Here is a 12350-nt window from a genome sequence, read left to right as displayed (position 1 = left end):
TATCATTCACACAGAGCCCACTGCTCACAGCATACAGAAGCGCGGCTCATTTAATCCCAGCACCCAGGTGGCAAAGACAAGAGGATCTCTGTGAATTTGAGTCCAGTCTCATCTAAAAGGTGAGTTCTAGGCTAGCCAGGGCTATTTTGACTTTTTCTTTAAAATATGTATGCGTCATTTGGTGGTTTATAAATGTTTGTCATTATTTAGGGGGTTGTTTGCAAGCTGTTACTGGTCATGGAAAGGGAGGAAACAAGCAAGGGGGGTTGGATTTAAGGATCTCTTTTTGAAAATAAAGGGGAGTATATGGAAAGGATAGCATAAAAGGGTAGACTGTTGAATCGACTTTAAACTAAAATCCAACTACTAATCTCAAATATTTTACATTGGTATGGATTTTTGTATACTGATATAAATTTAAGGTTATTTTTGTTAGAAAACACTGTTTCTATTATTGTTAAGGATATTTTTGTATATTCGCACTAATTTAAGGTTATTTTTGTTATACTATATATGTGTTTCTACTCTCATATGGGCCTATGCAGCGCATTTGGAAATTTAATGTAAAGTTCTTGTCCTTTAAAGCTATTTAGGATAATAAAGAAATACAGGTTAATAGTCATCTGTAACAATCAAACTTATAGTCATGTTAGGTATGTTTTCTAGGTCGAACAGAGATATATTTTAAGTAGATAGATGGTCTTCAAACACTTCAGAGACCCTCTGATAACATAGAGCTTTTCTTGACAGTGAGATACATCTATTCCTAGTAGCATCAATTTACTTCAAGAGAAGATGATGGGCATCGAAGAACCTCCACATGGAGTTTGCTTTCAATGCAGCAAGGATGGTCATTTGGGCAAGGGACTACCCTTGCCTCAACTACTGACAGTATACTATCAAAACTGGACAAGCACAACACAAAATAAGGCAACTGCTGAACTTCACCAAGACAAGGTGGGTCAATCCTTCAAAATTACAGCTTCACAGAAAAGTCTATCAGATATTCTAGGTCCATAGGCCAAAGATGGATGCTTCAACATTGCAAAGGAACCTTGGATGACTATCTAGGCAGCCAGATGTCTCTGTCATTTCTTTGTTTTGGAAGTTGCTTGCTATGCACTTCTGTTTAATCAGGTAATATTATATTTTTCTTGGGTCTTTGATGGGGTTAAAGACTATATAGTTATAGTTTTCCTTGTTACCAAATTCAGAAAATAAACTCACAAAAGAGGTATAAAGTATATAAGGTTGAGAGACATAAAAGCTTAAGTTGTTTATCTAAGAAAATGTTTTGAGGTCTAAAAAGATAATTTTGGGTTGGCAATACAAGTTAGTATAGAAAGTAAATCAGGTACAAAACTTGGGACTCATCAAGATAGGATAGATAATGAAGCATTTTCTTTGAATTTGCCAATACTAATGGACTGAACATTGTGAATGTAATTCTTACCTGATAACTGTTCTTACTATATATAGCTTTGCTATGTTAAAGACCTTTCCTTTTTATTTGGATAAAAAGGGGGAAATGTGGGATATTTATACCCTGTGTGAAGGTGTCTTGCTGTGATTGGTGTAATAAAAAGCTGAATGGCTAGGCAGGAGGTATAGGTGGGTCTTCCAAAGACCGAGAGGTCTCTGGGAAGAAGAAAGGCAGAGTCTCCAGCCAGATATAGAGAGGAGACAGGAGGTGCAAGATAGAAGAGAGGTAATGCCATGTGGCAGAACAAAAATCTAAGTTATGGGCTGGAGAGATGGCTCAGAGGCTAAGAGTACTAGCAGGTCTTCTAGAGGTCCTGAGTTCAATTCCCAGCAACTACATGATAGCTCATAACCATCTGTAATAAGATCTGGTGCCCTCTTCTGGTGTTCAGGAATACATGCAGGCATAACACTGTATACATCATAAATAAATTTAAAAAAATCGTTAACGATATTATGCCTCTTTTTGTTTGTTTGTTTGTTTCTTTGAGCTGAGGATTGAACCCAGGGCCTTGTGCTTGCTAGGCAAGCGCTCTACCACTGAGCTAAATCTCCAACCATTATGCCTCTTTTTTAAAAACACAAACAAACAAAAGCTAAGTCATAAGAGGTAGTTAAGGGCTGGAGGGATGGCTCAGAGGTTAAGAGCACTGGCTGCTCTTCTGGAGGTCCTAAGTTCAATTCCCAGCAACCACATGGTAGCTGTCAGCCATCTGTAATGAGATCTGGTGCCCTCTTCTGGCCTGCAGGCCTACATGCATACAGAACACTGTATATGTAATAAAGAAAAAATCTTAAAAAAAAAAAAGCTAGTTGAGACAAGCCTAAGCTAAAGGCCAAGCTTTCTTTTTTTAAAAAAAATAATTTAAGTTTATCTTATCTTATGTGTATTGGTGTGAAAGTGTTAGATACCCTGGAATTTGAGTTACACACAGTTGTGAGCTGCTATGTAGGTGCTGAGAATTGAGCTCAGGTCCTCTGGGAGCAGCCAGTGCTCTTAACCTCTGAGCCATCTCTCCAACTCAAGGTCAAGATTTCATAATTAACAAGAAGTCTCCATGTCTTTATCTGGGAGCTGGTGAGACAGAGAAAGACTTGTTACAACTGTCATCTTCATTTTAAATCCAATACTATTTTTATATAGTATCTCAGTTTTCTCACACCCATCTCAGAAAAACCATTGACAATGATGATGCCATTGAAAAGTATTTAGTATCGCTTAATATTAAAACAACTTCTTTTTTAAGAGCTTACACCCTGTCTGACAAACGTGGGATTCTATTGAGTTTGCATCAAAAATATAAATAAGTAAAAAAAAAAAAATATGTGTGTGTGTGTGTATGTATATATATAAATAACTCATATATAAATAACTCAAGCCGGGTAGTGGTGGTGCATGCCTTTAATCCCAGCACTCGGGAGGCAGAAGCAGGCAGGTATCTGTGAGTTTGAGGCCAGCCTAGTCTACAGAGTAAGTTCCAGGACAGGCTTCAAAGCTACACAAAGAAACCCTGTCTTGAAAAACTAAAACCAAAACACACACACACACACACACACACACACACACTCACAAACACGTACATATGTCTCTTCTGCATACCAAAGTATGTAGGCATAAATTTTGGAAACTATAGCACTATAAAGCAGATATACAAACTACTTACTACTTTAATATTTGTAAATGAAATTAATTAATGTCTTTTTTTTTTTTTTTTTTGAGGCAGGGTCTTGTAGCCCAGGCCCAGCAACCACATGGTGGCTCACAACCATCTGTAATGAGATCTGGTGCCCTCTTCTGGCCTGCAAGCATGCACGTAGGCAGAACACTGTAAACATACTAAATAAATAAATCTTTAAAAAATAAAATAAAATAGGGTTGGGGATTTAGCTCAGTGGTAGAGTGCCTGCCTAGTAAGTGCAAGGCCCTGGGTTCGATCCTCAGCTCCACAAATAAATAAATAAATAAATGAATGAATGAATGAATGAATAAATAAATAAATAAATAAAGTTGAGGATTTATATGCATGTACCACTACACCTAGTTTATGCAGTACTGAGGGATCAAACCCAGGACCTTGTACACGCATGCTAGCAAGCACTCTACCAGCTGAACTACATTCTCTGACACAACAGTGCTTTAATTTTTGTTTGTTTTGGTTTGGTTCTGAAACAGAGTCTGACATGCATTAGTGCTGACATGAACTTGCTTTGTTGATCAGGCTGCCCTTGAGTTTGCTGCAAGTCCTCCCTCCTCCCTGGGCCTCCAGAGAGCTGAGATTTATAGGCATGTGCCACCACACCAAGGCAAGTGTTCTTAAAGATCTAAAAACTACTACTGGGATAAAATATAAAAAACAAATAATTATTACTTGGGAAACAATGGAAACATTATTAATTCCTTAGATATATTTTTCTAATATGAATAACAATTAAAGTTTTAACATTATTTTATAGATGCTGGATATATTAAATCTGAAAACTAGAACTTGGCAGAAGAAAACAGAATTTATTTATTTAGAGACAGGGTTTCTCTATGTAGCCCTGTCTAGCTTAAAATTTGCTATGTAAATCAGGCTGGCCTTGAACTCACAGAGATCTGCTTACTGCCGTCTCCCAAATGTGAATGTTGAGATCAAAGGGGTGCACCACCATAGAAAGCTCCTTTTAAACAACAATTTAAGTTGACCCAGGTTCACTGCTTTCCAGTCTCAGTAATCAAGTACTGAGTAGCACAGTTTAGGAGTCAAATAAGACTGGGAGTTTTAGGAATTCCATATGGTTGGTAGTACAAATATTCAAAGACTTGGCTCCTAAATCACTAGGAAGCAATTATGAGGCAATGCTCAATGGCACAGCCTTTTAGAACAGGCAGAAAGCAGAGAAGCTTCAAGTTCAGGGGCTCAGTCCCTCAGCTTCTGTGTCCCAGGTTCATCAGTTCATAGTAGAATGCTCACCAAAGCTCGGGAAGACAGTGTCGGCAGTGAGAGTGATTGCCTAAGCTTGGCATCCGCCACCCTTCAGCTACTCAAGGATAGCTAGAAAGTAAATCCATGCCTTAATACCTGAAAGGATTTCCATAATCTTAACATATTAACAGAAAATACTGTGCCTTGTCTTTAAAAAATATCAGACAACTACAGTAAGTACCTACAATTCTAAAGTTCATATCTAGAAAAATGAAAATGGTTAATTTTTGAGAAAATAATGCTTGGGGGTTGTTAGTGGTTAAAAGAGCTTACTGCTCTTGTAGAGGACCCCGGTTTACTTCCCAGCACCACCCCAACTCACATTCATCTGAAACTTCAGTTCCAGGGGATCTGGCACCTTTTCTTTTTTTTTTTTTTTTTTTTTAACCTCTGCCGGTACCAGGCACACACATGGTGCACTTACATATATACAGGCAAAATATTCATATACATGAGATAAAAATAAATCCTTTAAAAAGTAACTTTAAAAAACATTTAATAAAGAAAACAATGCTTTGAGACAGGCCCCATTATGTAGTCCGTGTTGGGCTTGTATTCACTACGCACCTTAGCCCAGCCTTGAATTTGGGGTGGTCCTGCTGCTTGAGACTCTCATAAGTGGAGCTGCCAGCCAAGCACCACCTCACCTGGCAAGTGAGCAATGCTTTGAGAGCTCTCGGGAACCGCACACTCAAATTGTACTTACCTGCTGAATGATTTTGGATGTTTTCTGAAGATTTTCTCTGGGAGGGACTTTACCAAATAATTTCCATCCAGGAGCACTATGGACAACTGATTTGAGTTCCTTTGTCCTTTTTGGGAAAAGGTTTCTGAAATACAGAAAGTTTATACAAATTGTTTTCCCATAACCAGGGAATCAGTAAATAGTAAGTTTTAAAGTATTTATTTCCAAAGCAAATTCAAGATACTTTTAAATAAAATTATTCCTATTACTTGTACAAATATTGTTTAGAATAACACAACCCAGTTAAAGAATACCTGACTTATACAGATGTATTAGTGGAATCATCAATACAGATTTAATTTTTTCAGGCAGGATATCTAATAGCCCAGGCTGACCTCCAACTACCTACCTAGCCTGTGATGACACTGAACTCCATCTGTCTCCACCTCCCAAGTACTGGGTTTACAGGCATATGCTACCATGCCCAGCTATCAACAAAAATTCTGACAAGATAAACAATAAGGAAAAGTGAAAGCCATAAATTATACATATATATGTATATGTATATATTCACTTTAAATTCATGATTCAGATACTTGACTACAGAAGCCAAGAATCTGAGAGTTTAAGAGCTTAGGTACCATAATATATATATTTTCAAAAATACTCATTCTATTTTGTGTGTATGTGTTACATGTCTGAGTACATACATGTGCACCATGAACATGCAGGAACCTCTGGAGGTCAGAAGAACATTAGAACCCCTGGAATTAGAGATGTAGATGGTTGTGAGCTACCATATAGGTGGTAGGAATTGAACCTGAGTTCTTCGTCAGAATAGTAAGAGCTCTTAATTACCTAGCTAGCTCTCCAGTCCCAAGTAATAGAATATTTTGAAAATTACTATTTAATTACTTTCAGTAATACTTTTTAAATATTTGTAATAAAAGTATATCATCAGGGTTGGGGATTTAGCTCAGTGGTAGAGCGCTTGCCTAGCAAACGCAAGGCCCTGGGTTCAATCCTCAGCTCCAAAAAACAAAAACAAACAAAAGTATATCATCTACTGCTGTCCCACAGTTATTAATTGTTCTTCCTAAAACAACTACATAACAAATCTTTTACAGAAAGGCCGGCATGTAATCATGGAACAAGGTTGTCTTTCATGGAAGATTTAACAAAAAGAAGCAAGAGGGAGATGAAGGGAGGGAGAGACAAGCAATTTCAAACCACAATGCATGGTCTATTAATTTTGCTTGTTATTACATTTATGATTGATTGATTTTTAGTGTGTGTGTGGGGGGGTGTGCATGCTTGTGTCACTGTGTGTATGAGTGGAAGTCACAAGATACCTGTGGCAGTTGCTTCTCTATTAATTCTGTGGGTCCTGGGGATTGAATTCAGGTTGTCAAGCTTGGTCGTCAAGCTTTATCCACTATGGTATCTCACTTGCTGCAATGCCTGATTAAAGCATTTGATATATGTATTGCTTTATCACTTTGCTTCATAGCTCCACATTCATCTTTTCAAATATGCTCTGTGGTAATAGAAATCTTTAAACATTTCTTTTTAAAAAATGAAATTGTTCAGCTTTCTCAGTAGAGGGCACCTAGAGGATGGTGACTGAGAAAGGAGCTTTCCTGGGGTTTCCAGCTGCTGCAAGGTGGGCAGTGATATGGCACAGTGCATCTGGAACACATGCCCAGACTTTGTAGTCCCTCAGTAAACCGGCAGCCTCAGTTTGGAGACTGCATGCCTGCAGCCCTTTCCACTTGGAAACTGACCTCAGCAAAGGCCACTTAGCACCAGTGTGCCAGTCCTCCCTCGAATCCCCACAAACTCACCTGTCTTGGCACCAAACAACTTTTGCCAGGCTCTGTTCCCTATTATGTTCTTTTCATTCTGAAAGTCCTCCTTCCGTTCACATTAATAAACAGAAGAAAACCTCCACGGCCATGGTTTATATAATAAAATAATTATAAGCTGATCTTAATCAAATTTAAATATCTGCACTTCAAAAAATATCACTGCTGCAAAGTGCGCAGCATATAAGAATTTAGGTCACCTCTTCTACCAAAGCAGCACTAACTAGAAAGAACTACTTTAGAAATTCAGAAGTTCATCTGCTACTTTTAATAACCAGGTAGAGAAGACTACTGATTTTTCAAACGTGAAAATGTATGTAAATCAATTCCCATGCCCCATTAGAGCGCCCCCTTCTACCCCTTTCGTCAATGGGATAGTCTTTGTTCCTGGAGTGGCCGATGAGTACGAGTACTGGGGCAAACAGTGGAGTGACAGACAGCCTTCAAATCATGGCACTGTGCACTTGGTTGGTCTGGTAGTGCCCTTGGGCCCTGGCACAGACATCATTAGCACCAGTCTCAGTTCTCACCACCACAGCAGCAGTTTACAAGGGTATCTTTCCAAACTCTAAATAAGTCAGGAACCTTTGATTCCCCTTTCTTGGAGCCAGAGGTGTAAGAAAAACCTGATCACAGAACTAACAGAACAGAAACCTGTAGCCACATTTAAAAAAATAATACATTTTGCAAAAATAACTTGTAAAAATAAATGCCAGCCTTCAGCAAACAAAAAATCAGCAAGTGCTAAGAAATGGGAGAAACATTTAATATAGTCCCCAGAACATCTAATTCTCAACAACAACAAATTATAAAAACATCTAGAGAAACAAGACAAAAAACATCTATGAAGACGCCCAAATAATAGGATTATTACTGAAAGATGTTACCTCAATCTAACCACTCTAGAAAACACAGGAAGCCATTGACAGGTAAAGGAAATGCATGAGCAAGAGGAAGATACTAACACATAGAAATTAAAATGAAAAGGGGAGGGGCTGGAGAGATGGCTCAGAGGTTAAGAGTATCGATTGCTCTTCCAGAGGTCCTGAGTTCAATTCCCAGCAACCACATGGTGGCTCACAACCATCTGTAATGTGATCTGGTGCCCTCTTCTGGCATGCAGACAGAACACCGTGTACATAATAAAGAAATAAACCTTAAAAAAAAAAAAAAGAAAAAAGAAAAGGGGAGCCAGAGAGATGGTTCAGAGGCTAAGAGCACAGGCTGCTCTTCCAGAGGTCCTGAGTTCAATTCCTAGCAACCACATGGTAGTTCACAACCATCTGTAATGAGATCTGGTACTTTCTTTCAGTGTGTAGGCATACATATAATAAATCTTTAAAAAAAGAAATTATGAAAAGAAAAAAAAAAGAGTATTCTCTGCATCAAGGACACTTCCAGCATTTCAAAAGAGACGTGTAGGGGCCATGGGAATATACTGCAGTGACAACTAGTGTTTAACAGGTTGACCCACCAGACGCATGAGTCTCTGTTTGGACGCCAGATACCAGTAGCTCCCAAGACTGTGCCAAAATTAAATTTGTTTTTTAAATCATCCAGTCTTTATTTTGCTATGAACTCCCTAGAACAACAATACAGTATACAACATAATATTACTCAGCCACAGGAAGGAACAAGTTCTGATACATGCTACTACAATATAGATAAACCGTGAAAACATGCTAATAAAATGAGAAATAAAGGAACTAGTGCTATGTAACTCCTCTTATATAAGGTCTTAGTTAGGGTTTCTATTGCTGTGATGAAACTACTACCAAAAACATCTTAGAGGGGAAAGGGTTTATTTCCCTTACATTTCCCCATCACAATTCATCATCAAAGGCAGTGAGCAAGAACTGATGCAGATCCATGAACTGAAGTAGCAGTTAAGTGCTGCTAAATGGCTTTCTCGCCATGGCTTTGGTGGTCTACTTTCTTACAGCACTCAAGACCACTAGCCCAGTGGTCCTCCCACACTGGGAGGGTCCTCCCACACCAATCACTGTAGAGGCCCACAGAGGCTTCCTAGTAAGCTGACCTACTCAAGGTCAGAAAATCTGAGATTGCTTTACCCATCAGGGCTGCATAATGGGATGATTTGGACATGGGGGTGGTTACCAGGTCTACTGAGGGGTTTACATTTGGCTGTACAGTATGCTTTGATCTTGAAAAGGGGAGGTCTTTTGCCTTGTCCCTTGGTATTGTATAAAAAGCCCTTTGGGGGTTGGGGATTTAGCTCAGTGGTAGAGCGCTCACCTAGCAAGCGAAAGGTCCTGGGTTCGATCCTCAGCTCAAAAAAAAAAAAAAAAACAAAAAACAAAGCCCTTTGGAATAAATCTCAAGGTGCCCAGGGCCCTCCCAAAACTATCCTGTGTCTCTGTCTTTCTTATCATCTCTTTCTGTCTTTCTATCGTTTCCTCCCTCCTCTATACTCCCCCCAAGAACCCTTCGACAGGTCAGAGCTGGACTCCAACAGACTCCCACAAATCACTAATTAAGAAAATGCCCTACAGGCTTGCTTATAACCGGATCTTATAATTTCTCACTCAGGTTCCCTCCTCTCAACTCTAGTTTATGTCAGGTAAACATAAAATAGCCAGCAACAATAAGATACTAAGAATAGACAATTCACAGAAACAGGACACAGAAATATTACTAGGAGCTGAAGAGGAAAATGAGTTCAACTGCCTGATGAATTAAGAGCTTCTATGTGGAGTGATAATTTCTGTAAGTAGATAATGTGATGATGTACCACCCACCATAAAAGTGCTTAATAACATTGACCTATACATACACACACATTCACACACACACACACACACACACACACACACACACACACACACATATTCTTATAAACAACTAAAGCAGTAGTTTCACCATGTATATTTTACCATAATTACTCAATTTAATTAAATTAAAATTTTGGTGTGTGCTTTGTAAATGCTAGGCAAGGGTTCTACCATTGAACTACAATCCCCAGACCTTTAATTTTTTTTAAGGCAAGTTTTCTTACTATAGTACCTAGAAGGTTCTCCAAATGCTAGACTTAAGTAATTTGCCTGCCTTGGCCTTTTGAGTAGCTGGGACAATGGTGTGCCACCACAGTAAAAGACCCTGTCTCAAAAATAAGACAGAGCTAGACACAGTAGCACTATCATCATTTAGTTGGGTCTACGTGGTAAGTTCCAGGTCTACTGAGGTTACACAGTGAGACCCTGTCTAAAAAAAAAAAAAAAAAAATGGAGAGATGCTGGCACTCCAGATGTAATCTTAACACCATGGGAATACCACCCCTAGGAGAAACATGTTTGACCACTCTGCCATCACTCAGTTCCTCTGATCACTGAGTCATCTATGAAGAAGACAGAAGACAACACAGTTTTGTTCAGTGTGTACATCAATACGTCAATGCCAACAAGCACCAAATCAAAATAGGCTACCAAGAAACTCTGTGACACTGATGTGGCTCAAGATAATACTGACGGCAGATGCTGCTGCTGCTGCTGCTTTAATGGTACCAGCAAAATTGGGACCATCTATAATGAGTCCCATGAATAATTCTAAATATATTTTTTCACCATAGTCCCCCACCCAAAAGTAACAGGGATAGAGGAATATACTGATGTTGATTTCTGGCGCGTGCGAGCACACACACACACACACACAAGCACGCACTGCAAGAGATTCGAGTATACATTAAGTGCTATTAAGCTACATAAAAACGATGTTTGATATCAACGGTCAATAGAAAAAATACAAATTAAAACTACAATGAGTGGCTGGAGAGAAGGCTCAGTGATTGAAAACACTGGCTACCCTTCCAGGGGACCCAGGTTCAATTCCAAGTACTCACACTGGCAGCTCATAATTTTCTTTTCTTTTTTTTTTTTAAGCTGAGGATAAAATCCAGGGCCTTGAGCTTGCTAGGCAAGCGCTCTATCACCCTATAACTCAAAGTCTAGAGAATCTGATGTCCTCTCTTGGCCTTTGTGGGCACCTCTGTGTGTATGAGCTGCACAGATAGACATGGAGGCAGAACACCAATACACAGAAAATAAGAATAACAAAGTCATTTTAAATCCTACAATAAAACATAACTTCACATCCTTTATGAGAGCTGTAATTTTAAAAATATAGACAATGATAAATATGAGAAAAATAAGAGCCCTTATACATTACTAGTGGAAATCTTAAAGTATACAAACATTTTAGAAAACAATTTAGCAGTTTTTAAGTTTGTAATTCTCATCAATTCCACTTGTAGATGGCTAGCCAAGAGAAAAGAAAACATAGGTGCCCACAAAAACTTATAGCAGCATTGCTCATTTACTGTGTATATAAACAAAATGTGATATGGCAGATGCATACAAGGGAATAATACACATCAAGAAAATGACTGTTACATGAATTAACTAAAAAAGAAAAAAATCTACATCAAAAAAGCCAAACATTTAAGACCACAGATTTTATAATTCAATTTACATAAATTATCCAGGGAAGGTAAATCTTTGGCGTGAGAAAGCAGATCAGATCCACCTTGGGTTGAAGTTAGGGCTGACTATAAGAGGGCCTAAGGAATCTCTTTGGTGTAGACAGGAATGTCTAAATGTGATGGCTGAACAACTAAAAGTGCACTAAAAATCAATGAATTGCATGTTTAAAATGAAAAGATCATACATAGAGTATGCACATTATACTAACATAGCTACAGACTATTTATTAGCCTTAACAAAATGAACATACTGGTCATCTGTCAGGGCTGATAAGAAAGACACAACTTCTGATGTGGTTTATCAGAAACAAAAAGGCAGAAATAGAGGAAAGAACAGAAAATAAGATAAAGCAACACATTTTAAAATAAAAATACTAAAAATAAATCTTTGCTAAAAATTTACAGCATTGTGACAAAACATAGAAAAACAGAACTTAGTGGATCCAGAAGATAGAAAGATGACTATCAGTAGTCCCATTTTAATAAATGGTTAAAATTATCTCTTAAAAAAAAATCAAGCAAAAAGGATCATATGACAACTCTATCAAATTCCCAAAATATAGATTATTTGCACCAATACTTTGTTTATTTATATCTTTAAGGTTTATTTGTATTTTTAATTATGGGTATGCACAGGAGCCTGTGCAAGGGTATCTGCATGTATGTACAGTCTCCATGAAAGCCAGAAGAGGGCACTGGATCTGCTGGAGCTCAAGTTACAGGAGGTTGTGACTGTCCCACATGGGAGTGAGAACCAAACTGAGGCCAGAGGACAGCTGAGCTCCAGGCCAGTCTGGACTAGAGTTAGGCTCACCTAGCCTGTATAACAGTGGTTCTCAACCTGAGGGTGGCAACCG

The 12350-nt window shown here is 38.5% G+C and overlaps 1 protein-coding gene across 2 annotated transcripts in view; it reads right to left on the bottom strand.

The window, feature by feature from the left end:
- The window catches only part of Tbc1d12 (TBC1 domain family member 12), a 93607-nt gene that overhangs the window by 56418 nt on the left and 24839 nt on the right, over positions 1-12350 (bottom strand). For both annotated transcript variants that reach the window (XM_036168312.1, XM_036168321.1), the window contains exon 2: positions 5155-5278. In XM_036168312.1, the coding sequence (XP_036024205.1) occupies positions 5155-5278 (124 nt within the window). The remainder of the gene's footprint in view (positions 1-5154; positions 5279-12350) is intronic.

Source organism: Onychomys torridus, chromosome 1 (genome assembly GCF_903995425.1).
Source record: "Onychomys torridus chromosome 1, mOncTor1.1, whole genome shotgun sequence".
In the NCBI taxonomy this organism is placed as follows: Eukaryota; Metazoa; Chordata; class Mammalia; order Rodentia; family Cricetidae; genus Onychomys; species Onychomys torridus.
Note: the sequence above shows the minus strand (reverse complement) of the source record. Positions and strands in the feature narration are given on the sequence as shown.